Genomic DNA, 16,473 nt, shown 5'->3' with positions numbered 1-16,473 from the left:
CCAGCACTATACTTCATGCTTTTGATTTCTCACTGATCCCTGTTCCTATTCATTCTCCCCTGCCCTCTACAACCCACAACATGTCATTTATCATCTTTGACATTAGCGCAAGCGGCTCTCTTCTTGCAAGTTGCTCTTATTCATTTCACCTAAGTAGGGTCACTTTTCTCCTTCCTCCTCTGCTTCTATAGTCTATCCAGGATGTGTCTCTGTTACTCAACCACACATTCAATTGTTGCCTGAGCATATTTTACTCTAGTTCATCAGCCTGTGAATTTCTCAGGTCAGGAACTATGTCTCATTGGCCCTAGTTGCCCAGAACCAAATGTATTTCCTACCATACAACAGGTACACAAAAATACCAAATGGGTTTGCCGAGTACCTTCAAAACCTTAGCGAACTATCTTAAAAAGTTCAAACCCAATGTCTTTGGATGTTCTTTTGTGAGCAGGCTACACAACATCCATCTGCAACACAGCAGACGTGAACAAAAACTCTGCTATAAACCTATGACAAGGATGTAAGCCAGTTATTCCCAAAAGATCACTTAGGTTTGCCGTCTGCAGGCGCACCTTTTACCGACAATGCTCAGGCCCAGGCCTTTGCCTGGCTTTTTCTGCAGCTCCACAGTGACAGCATCACACACGTCCTCCTCTCTGTAGGGGGCTTCGTCGCGGTAGAGCGTCAGGCGCACTCTTTGTGGCGTCTGTCTCAGGACGTTGATGGCTTCATCATGGGTGGCCTTTCTCAAGTCAATCCCATTCACCTGTACAGAAACGGGGTCTTCATGGTGAGCAGCTAAGTAATTTACATCAACTGAACAAAGGAGGGGAAAGGAAGAAAACAAAAGAGGGAACACCGCCCCATTGCCTTCTTCCTGCTTATTCTGAAGGCCATGGGCAAGGACTTTGTACCTCTAATATCTGGTCTCCAGCCCAGAGTCTTCCATCTTTGCACGCTGCTCCCTCTTCATAAACTTCATGGATGATAATGGCACCCTAGGAGCCCAAACACAACACACTCATGACTTATCCCTTCTCCCCAGCCATGGGGAGTGCAAATGCAATGCAAACATCTGGGACAATCCTAGACAGCCAGCACGCATGATCCTTTCGGGATCCATGTGCCAGCTACCTCTTGCCAATCAAGAAAATGTCAAACAACACAGTTTTTGCTGAATAGCTCAAAAAGGCTATAAATGAAGAGTTTAAAGAAACAAAACTGTACAAATTACCTATACCTATGTATAATAGACACATTATCCTATCTATCTACAAATAAAAATGATTTAATATATTTTTTACATTTAGAAAATTTTGTGTGCAAAACATTCAGTTGGGACTAATTGATATGGATCAGCGAAGACAGACAACGGTGATAGGACCAACCATAAACTCTGCAAAAGTGCTAGTTCAGGTGAGGCTCTTGGAAACCTGAGGGCCTCTGACCTGTTTGATGTTATGGTGTGTTTTAGGGCACGCTGACCTCGGTAACCCTCGCTTTGACTACCGAGATGTTATTACTTTCTGAATTCGCAGATTGCTACCAGTGACCACCCTGCTCGTGTGCATGTAGCATGATCTATTTCATATATTCATTTAAACTACAAAAACCCTGTTTTCCTTCCCCTCGGTGCGCTATCCTGTGAGATGGTTGCCGCCTGTCAATAAAAACAAAGCTGAAACTGAAAGCACTGGTAAGCTGGTAGAAACCTTCTAAAATCTGAATGTCACATTCACAGGAATAACGAAATTTTACTAAGTGAGCATTGGTTTAAATAAACTAAAAATGTCAGGATCCTTATCAAGGTTTTGCTGTAAAAATTAATAATAATAGAGAGCAATACATTTTTCTTGGTCTTTACATTTAATTAAACTGACAGACTTCTCCCCAGTCTAGTTCTGGCAGGTCTGACTGAAGGGGTTGCCTGTGTGCCACCTCTGGGTGGGCACTCACCAGGAGTGTGTCTGACCCGCCCACGATGCTCAGGCCCAGTCCTGTTCGTCCCTTGGAAATCTCTATTGTTGTTTCACAGCCAGGGATAATGGGGCAGGTTGCAGGATCAGAAGCAAAGATGGCAGGCGTTGATGATCTGCTTGTACCTAAAATAAGTTCAGAATGAAAAACAAGTAAACACTTATGAAAAAGTATATCGGTTAAACTTGCTACACTGGTTGCCTGTGATGGACAGAGTAGGAAAAAGCATAAAGACCAGGAGAAAGGAGACATGGAATTCACCAGAATGTTGTCGTTTTGTTACAATGGATCAGGGAAGGGTGTTTGAGGCAGTGTTTAAGATGCTGCCAAGGTTGCCTGCGTCCTACATGGAAGCCTCTGGGTTTGCATCCCAGCTCTGTTCTCAACTCCAGCTTCCTGCTAATGTTCACCCTGGAAGGCAGCAGTGCTATTCCAGGCACCTTGGACTTTGCTACTCACATAGCAGACTCAGATGATGCTGCTAGCTCCGGTCTTTGACCTGGCTCAGTTCTGGCTGTTAACTAGCGTTGGAGGAGAGAATCAGCGGATGGTAGCTCTCCAGTATTCTGCCTATATTCTGTTCATGCCTGTTTCTGATGGTCACATATAATCAATATGTTTTTGAAAAAAAATTTACAAATCACTAAATCAAGGTTAAGGTTGTATGCAAAAAATCACCTGCTAATGCTTTTCAACGCTACTCTGTATTTTTAAGTCACTGTAAGGTATAGAATATAAAGGGAGGAAAACAGAGTTGAACAGAACGCCTAGTTTCAGTGTGCCCTTCCACATTACACTGCAATGAAGCGTGCTTATTAAGAAACAGAGATTTGTCCAACTCAGAAGGGAAACATGAGGCAGTGACTTGAAAGCAATTCAAGGGAGCATAAAACACATTTGTTTTTCTTATCCTAGAGTCTCTCATTTCACGTGACCAAATCTATGTATATAACACACATTTACAGTTTACCCCTTGGCTTTCTTTTGCTGTGTTATTAGCAAATCCTGGTGCATAAATGATCAGAAAAGAACAGATTATGAGGAAGCAAGAATAATATAATTTCACATCTTCTTGTATTACAGTCTTCATATTAGATCATATTTTGAGATACAACAAATAGCACGTGTGGGGAGAGTCAGGAAGCATACGAGGCTGCATAACTTCTGACACTTCACTCAGTGTCCAGGTTCTTGTAAACAAGAGCTAATTTCCTCAGAAATGTATAACTTTAAGACGTTTTTGTCCAGTTATACTGCAAATGTTTTCAATTAATGTTTTCTTAAAACCCCATTGAGATAAATAAATGTTCAGTTTGTTGACCCAATTTTTTCCATACTTACAGCAAAAGCCAATATGTTTGAGCAATTTTAAGTTCTTATGGGGCAGAGTGTGTAATTTATTGTTTTGTAACAAACCTGTGTAAGTTTTCTAAAAAAAAAGTTGGTGATAATAATTTACCTTCAAAGATGAGAAGTTTAATTATACACTCAAGTATAATCTCACAGTGCATGGCATCCATGTCACCTGTGTCTATGATCCGCTATTACACTAAGTCAGACCTCTCCATCCTGTGTCCATAACTGGTACTGTAGGAATCTCTCATGGTGGCATTGTTGATCTTATCTATGCTAAAGCATCACAGTATACCCATCCTACACATAACAAAACTGAAACTTAGAAACTAAATTACCTTCTCTCTGTGTGTGTGCATGTGTGTATACATAAAGTATCTCCAGAATGGTATTTCTAAAGCATTAGTTAAGATACCTGAAATCACAGGTAGCCCTCAGCCAAAGATTGCTGGAGAACAAGAGATGAAAGATTAAAGTTCAGGGTGAACGTGTGGATTTACTGCATAGCCATGGTAGGCTCATGTGCCATGCCCAGACTGTGCTTTACAGTCCAGTATTCTTTCTTTCGCAGCCCCTCTCTTGCTACTAGCCTACCACCAAAGGGATCCTTACTCGCACCTTTCAAAGAGCCACTAACGTTCCCAAGCAGGGGCCCTCTGTTGAGTGCACTATACACGTGGGCCTCTCACAAACCTAGTCCTTACTTCGGACGGACTCGGGTTCCGGGGAGCTTGACTGCAGGACCACAGGAGACGGGCAGCTGGTCCTCTTTTCTCCACTGGCTGCCCCAGCTGCTGAAGGAACAGCCTGCAAATCTGGATTCTCGGCACAAATGGTAAGTTTGACTGTCGTCTTCGCTGTCTTTAAAAGGCTAACAAACTAGTAAGGTGTTGGGAGTAGGGAGGAAATAAAATCAAATGCGTATTAGTGGACTGACAAGAAAAACTATTATTGCTGGATCCCCTTCTGTCTACGGTAGAAGGCAAAATAGAGGAAATGTAATTTTCTTGTTAACACTTAAGAGACCTAAAAAGAATATAATTTTAATTTCTCTCTAGTTGTTTTTGGATGCATGATACATATTAAGCTGAAGTTAATTTCCACTCTTAAGTCTAGTTCTGAACAGTGTTTTCCAACACAAGCATAGAAACTCCATGTTTTTGCATTTCTCGTAAATCTTTTCTGACAGACTGGATTCTTACTACATCAGAATATATATTGGAGTATCTTACTCACTTCCCGATGCTACAGAGAATCTGTTGTAACCTATTTAAACACTTTTAATGAAATAGAAACATATATTAACTCAGGATAGGGAAATTATACCATAGAAAAATCAAGACCAATACGCAAAACCAACTGATGGATTAGATAAAACCTATTCTACGATTAATAATAAATTTATTTAAAATAATGTTAAGCTTCTTGCTGGTTAATGTAGACATTGAAACATGATCTATGACATGGTTTTCACACACTGCAATGGAAAACAAACCTTTTGATTGTTGTTGTACATGCAAGGCATCAAATAAAACTCCAAGTAAGCATTATGATCACTTTTGAGAACAAGGAAATTCAGGAACAAAAAAAAAAACAATTTACTTTTAGTAAGAATTACAAAAAAATGATAAATGTACTGGCAGAGTCTTAATATATATGTATGTATGTATGATAGTTATGGAAGTCAATACTAATAAGCAAATATTCCTCTGGACCATTTGCTGATTTAGCCACTGCCTATGAGTTTTGGGTTTTCCTAAAGAAAATGGAAATGACATTTACTGAAATTTCCTGGTCAATATTTAACAATTTACTAGCAGATAGAAAATCATCTAGATAGGATAACCTGAAAAAGAACGTAATGATTGCTTCTTGTCCTTAAATCTGTTTAACAGAGACAGCCACTCAGTCCTAATTCACTATGATCCCCAGCAGCCAGCACATAAACACACGACCAGCCACAAGCTTGAGTTGCCAGTAGCATTTATTCTATTTTGGAAAAATACCTTCTCAACTGGATAGCCAACAACAACTTCATCATCTACAGCCAAGATGTGATCTCCAACTTTGAGTCGTCCATCCTAAATGGAAATGTGAATGAGTTGGTGTGATTTTCCAGAGGCCATTTCTTCTCTACCACTTCCTAACAGTAAGATAAAGTCTCACCTTTGCTGCTATCCCATGCTCTGTCAGACTCTTTATGATGACTCCATTGAGGGTATCATCTTCACTGATAGCAATACCCAAACCTCCTTGATCCTAGAGAAGCAAAAACAAAAACACAAGGCACGAAACATCAGTCATGTCTAAATGGAATGCTATACAATCACAGCCTTGGGCAACTGCAGAGCATATGGGTGCGCTGGGCAAGCCCCGGCTGCTCTGCCTGCTACACAGCTTTCTGCTCAGGTGCCTGGGAAGCGGCTGATAATGGTTCAAGTACCTGAATCCTTGCTACACCTCTCTGTTCCACCAACACCTTTCCAGGAAATCAGCCACATACAACGTAGAGAAAACTCACCTTTAGGATTCCAAAATTTACCTATGGCTTAGCCATAAAATTCAGTTATGCTATTTCTCACCTCTAAATCTATTTTCTTATCTAAAAAAATCTAAATAGTTTTTAAACAACAAAAAAGTGCCACATCACAGGAAAATGCTTTATTGGCACAAGCAGCTTTAACCAATGTTTTCCTCTAACACACATTCTCAACCTCAACTCTTTGCAAAAACTGGCAAGTTTCATTAGAATATCCAGGCAACTCTCCCGTTATACCCTATCAGCCTTCTCCCATCCTGCTTCTTCTTCTCTCCTTTCACTTCCACCCCCTTTTTCCTTCTCTGTGTTTCTTCTGGTATTTTTAAAATATAAGGCAAAATCGTTTTATATCTCTCCCTCCAAGATGGGGAGATTAGATGTATGGGCTGGGCCTAATGAGTGGATTTTAACAACTAGTATAAAACAGAGTGGTGGTGTTCAGAATGCTAATCGGGTACAACAAAACAAAACAAAAATAGGACAACAAGGCTTTCTCCTTCCTGTTTCTCTTGTGTCACTTGCTTTGTGAAGTCAGCTGCCATGCCATGGGGATACATTTATACCATCAGCTCTCGAAGGAGAAAATAAGGACTCCGGACAACAGCAATTTGAGTAAGTCACTTTGTAAGTGATGCTCAGCCCCAGCCAAACCACTGGAGGTGTATACATTTTAAACATTTAGAAAACATAACCAAAGGTGACTCTTGCCCTACATATATTTGAGAGCTGGTTTGGAGGTTCTAGCAGGGGAGGGCAGTTACTCGTATACCCTTGACCAAAGACCAGTCCTTCTCTAGTGGGGATGGTCGTCCTCTTCGACCAAGCGCACAGCTTCGGGATGGATGCACATGGAGCAGTGAGGGAGGAAGGGGACACCCGCCTGGCCAGCCAGATCAGCCGAATCAACCCTGGCGATCAATGGGGTGACAGATGTTGCAGCCAGATCGCCCTCACATCCAACTCTTGCCCTAGATATACTTAAGTGACAAGATAATACAATAACGGTAAGCATTATATAGATCAGTATATCAAGCGGATGCTTGAAAATACAGATGTGAGATTTTTAGCTGGGTATGGAGTACATGTAGGGTTTTACACTGGCTAGGAGAAAGCAGAAGGATGATTCAAGAAATACAAACAAGGTAATGAAAGATGAATTCTCCATGGGTTCTTAATAGCTTCAGAAAAGTGGTTAGAGTTTGAAGGCAAACAGAGATAACCAGCAGAAAAGGAGACTTGGAGGTGTAACACCAGCTTGCAAGTTCCAGCTCTACTACTTGGAATTCTGAGAACAGTTGAAAGTGGGACAAACTAGTGGGCACTGTCTCAACAATTAAGATATCGCTTGGGATGCCTGCAAGGCACATTATATTCAAGACTTGGTTCCTCTTCCAGTGTCCTACTAGTGCACATTCCGGGAACAGCATTTGCTGACCCAAGTACCAGAGTCTCTCCCACTCATGGATTGAGTTTCTAGCTATTACAGGCCTTTGTGGAGTGGTATCAGTAGATTTGCTTCTGTCTCTCTCGATTAGCCTCTCTTTTGAATAAAATTAAAATAAATAAATACGCATTTAAAAAACAGTGGTGGGCCTGGCACGGTAGCCTAATGACTAAAGTCCTTGCCTTGAATGTGCTAGGATCCCATATGGGCGCTGGTTCATGTCAGAGCAGCCCCATTTCCCATCCAGCTCCCTGCTTATGGACTGAAAAAGCAATTGAGGACAGCCCAAAAGCCTTGGGATCCTGCTCCTGTGTGGGAGACCCAGAAAAAGCTCCTGGCACCTGGATTCAGATTGGCTCAGCTTTGGCCATTTCGGCCACTTGGGGAGTGAATCAGCAGATGGAAGATCTTCCTCTCTGTATATCTGCCTTTCCAATAAAAATAAATAATCTTAAAAAACAGTAGCGGAACTAGCAATCTCATAGATAAACAACATAATGGGAAAATGTGACATTACCATTAAATTATTTTTCAAAGAGTTCTCATTTTTAAAAACACCGTGTGGCATGAATGACAAAGGATTTCAGATGAGGCTCAGAGTCCAAGGCTGGTTAATTTCAGCTTCAGTAACGGAGTCTTCCTCCCAGAGCCAACTACTGTGGAGGCTAGTGCATGAGCTGAGTGTCATGTGTCCCTAACCTTTATAACAGCCCTTTCACAGCATACTGTCAGGGACACATTACAAGGGGCACTCAGAACCTCACTGATAAACATGAAAATAATGATAATAACTTACACTGTATATGTGGCTTATCTAAATGCTTTCCTTGAATCCTTATGGTGGTATCTCCAGTTAGAAAGTGTTATTTTCATCTCAGAGAGGGAAAAATGAAGCCCAGAGAATGGCCTACCTAAAGCCCTGAGTGCCTGAAGGACTCTAAAATCTACACTTGAAATCTGTTAAACTGAATTAAGCTTGGCCTAAAGCTGCCTGCATATGTATGTTTAATTTGGGCTAAAGTTTCTCCATTACATAGTGAACTGTTAGCAAACTTGCTGTATAAACCAACTGTAACCTACTCTTACAACATGCAGCAGAGTCTCAAGGCGACAACAGCTGTCAAGGCTCCATCAACCACGGGCAGGATCTGTTCAAACTAGGTTCAAATAAGGCAAACACCAAGTTTTAACTAATTAAGCTCTCTCTGTAGCTCACTTCCGTTGTCTGTATGTCACTTCCTTTCCGCTGCCTATAAATACAGCACGCACATGTGGTGCGGTGGAGCATTCTGAACCATTTTTGGTTCGGACTGCTGCCAGAATCTAGATTAACAAGTAAAAGCCAATTAAGATCTCCAAAATTAGATTTGTTGTACTTTTCTCTTTTAACACATCATTAAAATCACGGCTAATTGCTTCTTCTGTCTAGCTGATTTTTTAAAAGATTTTCTCTAGTTCCCTCACTCACTTGGAATTTCATCAATAAACACATCCCAGGTACCTGAGCTTTAGATTAACTTGACACCTAAAGAAATGGAAGCTTCATGTGTGCCATTCATTGATTCCTCATCACAAGTAATTCTGAAAGGGAGGCGCACACGGCAACCAGCTTTTATACTGTAGGACAAAGCTGTTTATTAACTCTGAACCTTAGCAGGAACCTTCTGACCTAGGCAGCCCCAGAACAGAAGAAGAAAACAAGGACCAATGGGATTAAGCAGGCTAACTGGGATCACCCAGGCCCTGACAAGAGCTTTTGAGACCAAGAACAGGTTTCTGTCCATCAGCACTGCTAAATACCAGACTGAGGAACTTGAATTTACCTGTCTGCAATCCTTTAAAAAGTACAAAGAAGAGAACTGCAAATATTTCAATATATCTAGGATTTTTATCAGTTAACCAAAAGGTAGAAGAGAGAAATCAGAGAAAACCAGTGTCAAAAAACAGAGATCTGTCAATTTATTCTTTCCTAATAACCATAGTAACCGATACAGTAGCCGATATTTATAGCACATATGTGCAGACAGTGGACATTATACAAATACATATTTCATCCTCATAATATATATTCAAGTCTTACTGCAATGGTACATGTCAAGTGCTATTATTACCCCCATTCGCAGGAGGGGAAGCTATGTACAAATTAAAAATTGTGCCCAAGTTCATAGTCTCACACCTGTAAACAGCAGATCTAGGCCTTGAATCAAGCGGTCTGCTATTTGGTCTGTCCTCAGCCGCCACAGCAGTATGCTCTGTGTCTAACAATCTCATTTCACCACATTTCATATTAGGAGGTACCAAAGCTTGGGTGAGTACTTCAGATTCATTGCCATGAAATGGTATGTATAAAAAAATTATGTTTTAGCTTTCTGAAGATCAGGATAAACATTGAAAAAAATATTCATCACAAGGAATTCAACATGTCTCCTCATCGGCAAATCATAATAAGTTATTAAATAGTATAAAGTATGACTTGAGGACATTAGAGGAAAGCTAGATAATCCCTGAGACAGCGAAGCAAGAGAGGAATACATTCTTCCTTAAATGGCTGTAGAATGAGACTCCAATTGAAGGCTAAAGGCTGAATGGCAGAGAGCAAAGGCTCTAGCGATTTCTCCTTTCTATTGATGGCCATAACAATTAGTAAGAAAAATGCATCTTATGCACATAACACAAGACTGAAGCAGCAAGTTTTGGTGTAAGTTTATTTATTATGAAAATAGTAATTCCTGAATAAGGGACGATTCTCAGAATGAAACATTTAAATATGCCTTTACAGTGTGATACTAGATTTTCTACCTTTGCCTATACCTACAGGCCATGAGACATTTAAATAGCAGAAAGTTAAGCTGTGACTGTTATTAAGGGACTACACTACTGTGATAATTCAGGAAAAAATGGTGGGAGAGGAAAATGGTCAAGGTGGAAAGTTCGGGGGGGAGGGAAGCAACACCTATACCTTCAAGATGATATTATGAAAAATAATTTAAAAAATTTAAAAAGGAGATAAGGGAGAAAACTTTAATATTGTTAACACAGTCCCAGTGGTTTTCTTCCCTGAATACTCAAGTATTATCATGTTCTGGATTTATGCTGACCATTGTATGAGCAAACCATTATTATCCTCATTTTGTAATGTTTGAAGACAAACATACTGGTATCATCTTCCATTTACAGAAGAGGAAACTGAGGCACAGAAAGATCAATGAGCATGTCAAGTACGAACTTCCGGTTCAACCCCAGTAGGACGACTCAGCAGGCCTGGCCTCGCAGCTCTAAACTGCATAGGGTGCAGAATCCAGTCCGCTTGTTTCTGTCTGCAATATGTCCTGCCCCCCAGTTCCCAGTCCCCGGCTCCTCCTCCTCACCTTTGTAAGCAATTCTCTCCTTCTGCACTTACTCATTTACTTCTCACCTGCTGAAAGCACTGAAAGCAGTGGTAGGTTTGCGCTCAGCAGTCTACCTCTTTACAGTCGTCATTGGAACTTAAAAAGTTCAGGTGGCTTGAAGGGTCAGGAGAATGTTCAGTTTCAGGAAGGACAAAGAGCATATAACTTTAATGTCTTTATTTTTATTTCCTCTTCTTGGGAAATGCAAAAAGAGATGGGTGAGTATCATACTTTGGAACAATTCATAAGGCAGGGAAGGCTGTTCTCTGCTTACTTATCCATCAGCACCGTGGGACCCAAACTTCAGCGTGCGTTAGACTCCACAGGACAGTCATTAATACATTAACTTCCAGGTCACCTCTAGAGCTTCTCATTCAGCAGGTAGTTCTGGGTGGGCCCAGCGCCTGCATCTCTAACAAGCTGCCAGGTGATGCTGGGGCTTCTATTGAGGCCACTTGTGAAAAGCAGGGAACTGGCAGCCTACTGAGAAGCAACTCACATCACATGGTTTTCCAGATCAAAGCAGACTTACCTTCGGAAGCTGCAGCTGCTGCACATGTTTAAATGAACTGAGGTCCACAGCTGCCTCAGACACAGTAACGCTGGGCTCCACCTGGCAGAGGAAAATAACCAGCAAACAGGAAATGCATATTAGGTATTTTGCTTTGTTTAAATGTAACAATGACTTAATCAAGCTGTTTCACATATTTTGTTATTGCTATCTTAACACCTTATTGCCATTTCTGATCACAACATATTTCTCAAATTAGGCATACATACTGGAATTTATATGAAAATAAAATTTTCTCTTATACTTTAGCCATTGTTGAATACGCAGATGACTCAGTTCATTTGAATGAGATGAGAGTTCACACATCTGTCTCACAGACACACACACCAGGTTTACACTCATTTATGGAAGACTGTTTGCATCCCTATATCTTCCCCATGGATGATCACCCAATTGGCTCCTCTAATTTTTAACTGTTCATTCTGTATCATCACTTTTTATCTATCTTAAATGTATTCAAAGCTTCCCCAGTTTAGAAAAATATTAAGATGCAAAAGAACACTCAATTCCTTATGTCCTCTTAGCCACTGAAGTCTCTCCTTAATTTATCTATCACCTGCAATCTCAAAATCACTAATAGTTACTAACTGCCCAATACATATATATAAAAACCTCTTGAATCATCTTCTTACTGGACTCTTTGAAGCATATGGGTTTGTGGACTCTACCCTTCCTGAAACATGCTTGGCTCTTACAGAGCAACACTCTCTCTTGTGTCTACGTTTCCCTGGCCTCTGTTGGCCATCAGCCTTAGAGTTGGTATTACAGGTTTGCATCCTTGCTGCTCTTGTTTAATCTCCAATGCTTTGGCTCTCTTTGTTAAAAAATGTGAGTGTGCCTCTATGGGGATAAGATCAAATGTTCTGATATATACCTCTATAAAATGTCCCAACAGGCACCTCATTCTTAAGCAGGTTCAGATTACTACAAATCTCTATTCTCTTTTCTGTATTTTTTATTTTGATGAAAGACAACCATTCATCTCCTCACCAACTCAGACATCTGCAAACAATGCACATCTTATCTATTTTATCCATGTCATCTCTAGACCCCCAAAATAGTGTCTGGCACAAGGCTGATCATTCAAGAAATACACATCACATGTATAAGTTCTGAATCACACCTCTGTCTTCAATGAGTACATTTAGCTTGGAATATAGTACTACCAAATCAGATCTTCAACATCTGCCATAATCATTCCCACTTTTCTAGGCTTAGTTCGGGCCTTTGCCTTTTTCCCCTAGTTTAACTGAAGATCTATGTAAGTACGTGACAATTATTAAAAGTACATTTCTCATTTTCTGGAAGCCATGCTGCCCGAGACAAAGTCAGTATGTGTTAGCTTTTAGCAGGTTTCTCATCATCTGGTTTTGTTTCCTTCCTCTGAGGACCTTCCCTCTCCAGCTCCCCGTTCCTTGCTTTCCACTGGTAGGAGATCTCTTGTCTTGGCCAGAACTTCCACACCATTCTTTCATCACTGTCTCTGTGAGGTTTCTTTCCTCCAGTTCTTCTACTATCCACGCATTTGGTATGCAATCTCCTTTACGTTTTATTCTCACTCTCTCCAGACACAAGGGTGAGCAATGCCTTTCCTACACCCACTGTTCTCTATGAAGACTATACTGATAGCCTTCATGGAAGCAGTCTGCTGATTCATCTGAATTTTTTTTAATGAAAAGTCTATTTTATGTATTTGAAAGGCAGAGTTCTAGACTGAGAGGAAGAGATGGAAAGAGACAGGACTTCCACTCCAGTGTATCCCCCCAATGGTTGTAATGCTGCGGCTGGACCTGCTGAAACCAAGAGCTTCTTCCAGGTCTGGAGGAATGGACTGAAATTCTTGGGTTGCCCTTGGCTTCTTTCCCAGGAACATTAACAAGGAGCTGGATTGAAAGTGGATCAACCAAAACTCTAATCGGTACCCATATGGAATGTTGGCATTGCGGGCAGTTGCTTAACCTACTATGCCACAATACTGGCCCCTCTGAATATTCTCTTATACTGGCCTACACATTCCCTACAAATGTCTATGATATCCCTGTAAGTGTATTACTATGAGCCAAATGCACAGTGAGTATATGGTTACGTCTTCTTAGAGACACAAACACACGTTACCTCCTTATTTTGAAGGTTCTCTGAGGTAGAAGCTAATGGTTCTCCCGCATTTCCAGGACATACAGCCATCTGACTCACTGCATCTTTATTTCTAAAAGAAAAAAAGATCACATGATTATGATATTTTCCCATTCTTTTGTTTAAAAACTCAGAGTATCAGATAAAATAGTCTGCAAAGATCATAAATTAAAACACATATTTACAAATCCTCACTTCCCATTTGAAATAGCTTAGAGCCTGAAGTGCTAATGAATGAATTTGGTAAATCAGCAAAAGAAAATGTTTACCTGATGAAAATTATTTTTACTTTAGAAGGGGCACATTTAATGATTGATGAGGCATTCTGATGACTTCTCCCATATAAAATTTGACCATTGATCTGTGAGAAATAAACATCACTAATTAATACTTAAAAATTGTCATTTTGCAAATTTGTAGCATTCTACCCAAGTCGTGAACAGCATCCCTTATCCTCCTTTAAAACACAAACACCTTCCTCCTTGGCATATGAACTTGACCTCTGATGATAAAGGAAGGAAAGCTATTTAAAGCCAAGATCAAAAGGGTGTTCATTAAGTTCGATGCCCAGAGACTCTGGGCACTCGGACTGACTTTAGGAAAAGACTACAAGCTTCCTAACCAACATACTTGGGGTCCCAGCATACTTGGCACAACCAAGGGCTAGAACCTGAAAAGGCTGTACCCGAAAGCCTCCACTGTCATAGCCATTTTCCCAAATCAGTCTCAAAACTCAAGCCCTAGGAACAGGCTGTTGGGAGAAGCACTGTCGGGTAAGATTTGGGTTGAAATCAGCAAAGAGCTGAATGGTAGCAGACAACAGACTGTAAGGTCAATCATTTGATCTTTCAGCCACTACTGCCTGAAGTTCCCCAACCAACAGACAAGAGCATAAAGACACCTGGATCCTACCCCATAGGAGGAAAGCACAAACAATTCAAACCAAAACACATTCTAAACATTTCAGTGTATGGTTCACAAATTTCTTTTCTTGGCATGATGAATTACTGCTTTTCTTATTTAGCCTTAACCTTGACCTGAGGCTACCTCATTTTCATCACTTCTTCTATAAGGGTTTCAACTTCGAAATGTCTAGTGGGTCGGCCTCATTACAAGGGAATGATTGGACATTTGCCTGCTCAAAAATTTCTCCTAATAAAAATGCAGCACATACAGCAAATGTTTTTGAAGTCTGATCTTTATTATTCTCTTGGGGCAAACATTATTTCTGGTGTTACATAGTCCTGACCTTTTAATGAAAGTTAATGGGAACGTAGAGTACTTAGCAGAGATTTGGTTTAGGGCCAAACTTACTGCAATACATTTATTTGGTTAGGCAAGTAGCTGTTTTCTGAATCACAACATTCAAAATCACATAGAAAAGGGAATTACAAAATGCTGTTTTGACATGAAAAACTGAAATTATGTATAGTTTTTATTATGACATAAATTCTCTAATAATGTTTTGAAGACTTCTCCTCATGAGGTTCATTGCAACTAACACAGTACATTCCAAAGTTCCTTAAGAACACACCTCCAGAAGCTCATCTGCAATCTGCAAACGACCATCCTTTCCCGCTGCTCCATTCGGGTCAATCCCCACGACAAACACACTCATTCTCGACCGGTCTTTGTTTCCAGCAAGACTGAGACCCAAACCACTACGACCTTTCTCCAGTTCAATCACATGGAGTTCTCCTGGCAGGGTTCCATAACGCTCTCTGATATTTTCTACACACAACAACAAAAAATTACATATTTAAAGACAAATCATTAATATTTTACAATAGAAGGCTTCTCTGTTTCGTGTCAAAAGGGTATTATTTCTACCGAAACCTATTCTGGCACTTAAAAGCAAAGGGGAGATGAGGAATAATTTCCTAAAGAGTCAAGCATTGGGGAATTTCTTTGTATGCAGGGTAAAGAGAACATGGAATCTGATTAATTAGTTCATGTTGAGGTAGTCAGGCTCAGGAAAAGTGATTCACAAATATAAATTCTCAAAAGCAAATGAACCAAATAGGCATGTAAGTTTTCATTTGGGAAGTAGGATAGAATTAAAGCAGTAACAATCTTTCTGTCCATAGGTCAGTGGGAGACTTTCTGTCATGAAAATCTGCATTGCATAATATCACATCACATTAGACAGCTGCCGGGTCCGTATTTCTAGAATGAAGAGAATGGTCTTTCTGATTGCACAAAGCAGCAGGCCAGGACAAACTGAGGGACAATCTCCGTTCTGAAACATTCCCTAGGTAGATGAGAACATTTCTCCTATGCCACATCTTCGTGAAACAGAGTTTATTGTTTACATGCTTCTGAAGGCTGAGACCACTTGCAGGTGCTCTGGCACACAGCTCTCGATGAATGAGTAACCAGTTAGCAGGCAGCACTAATAGCCAGCCATGTGTAGGAGCCATTAGACATAGAGCCAAGATGAGCCACATCAGTCACCCTCGACAGGTCAATAGTAAACTGCTGGTAAAAGCCAGGAAGCTCTGGAGTAGCCTGATGAACAACCGAACTAATCTGTTTCATACTTTCCAGGGTTTGTCTGGTCACCTTCATTGGATTAACGGTACTCTCTAATATTCTTGATCATAGAGAAAAACTATAAACTTGACAGTTTTCATTGCTCAGAAAATGCTAACTGCACAGTTATCTTGTAGTCTATCTAGATTTTAACAGCATCATTTCATAGACCACCCTGGTTCCACAGAGAATTTGGCAGCACAAGTTTATACTTTAAACATGCAAAGTAGGTTTTATAAAGGAAATAGTTATATTTTAAGTGAAACATCTTAAAACAAAAAGAAATTTTGGCTAAGTTCCTTTAATAATTTGCTCTGAAACAGCGGATTCGTTTGGGAAAGAGAGACGCCTCATTGATTTAACACCTGTGTACTCGCCTTTAGAATGAGTGGTAAATTTCATGTTAGCAACCCAAGGGGGGGGGGAAAAGCACCAAGCACCAAGCTTAGGGGTGGTTACGACTATACCAGCTGCCCCATATTTTGACCTCAATTACACTACATATCTCCTAGTTACATCAAGAACTTAGCAAATT

At 40.4% G+C, this 16,473-nt stretch overlaps 1 protein-coding gene across 5 annotated transcripts in view; it reads right to left on the bottom strand.

The window, feature by feature from the left end:
• MPDZ (multiple PDZ domain crumbs cell polarity complex component) overlaps nt 1–16,473 on the bottom strand; it is a 153,911-nt gene that overhangs the window by 12,820 nt on the left and 124,618 nt on the right. For all 5 annotated transcript variants that reach the window (XM_058672357.1, XM_058672353.1, XM_058672355.1 and 2 more), the window contains 10 exons: nt 14,941–15,137; nt 13,676–13,767; nt 13,389–13,479; nt 11,235–11,315; nt 5,497–5,589; nt 5,337–5,411; nt 4,035–4,209; nt 1,957–2,102; nt 915–998; nt 573–766 (listed from right to left, as the gene is read on the bottom strand). In XM_058672357.1, coding sequence (XP_058528340.1) covers nt 573–766; nt 915–998; nt 1,957–2,102; nt 4,035–4,209; nt 5,337–5,411; nt 5,497–5,589; nt 11,235–11,315; nt 13,389–13,479; nt 13,676–13,767; nt 14,941–15,137 — 1,228 coding nt within the window. The remainder of the gene's footprint in view (nt 1–572; nt 767–914; nt 999–1,956; nt 2,103–4,034; nt 4,210–5,336; nt 5,412–5,496; nt 5,590–11,234; nt 11,316–13,388; nt 13,480–13,675; nt 13,768–14,940; nt 15,138–16,473) is intronic.

The sequence above is a fragment of the Ochotona princeps genome, chromosome 14 (genome assembly GCF_030435755.1).
Source record: "Ochotona princeps isolate mOchPri1 chromosome 14, mOchPri1.hap1, whole genome shotgun sequence".
NCBI lineage: Eukaryota > Metazoa > Chordata > Mammalia > Lagomorpha > Ochotonidae > Ochotona > Ochotona princeps.
The sequence above is the reverse complement of the archived record's forward strand: the minus strand, read 5'-3'. Positions and strand labels throughout refer to the sequence as shown.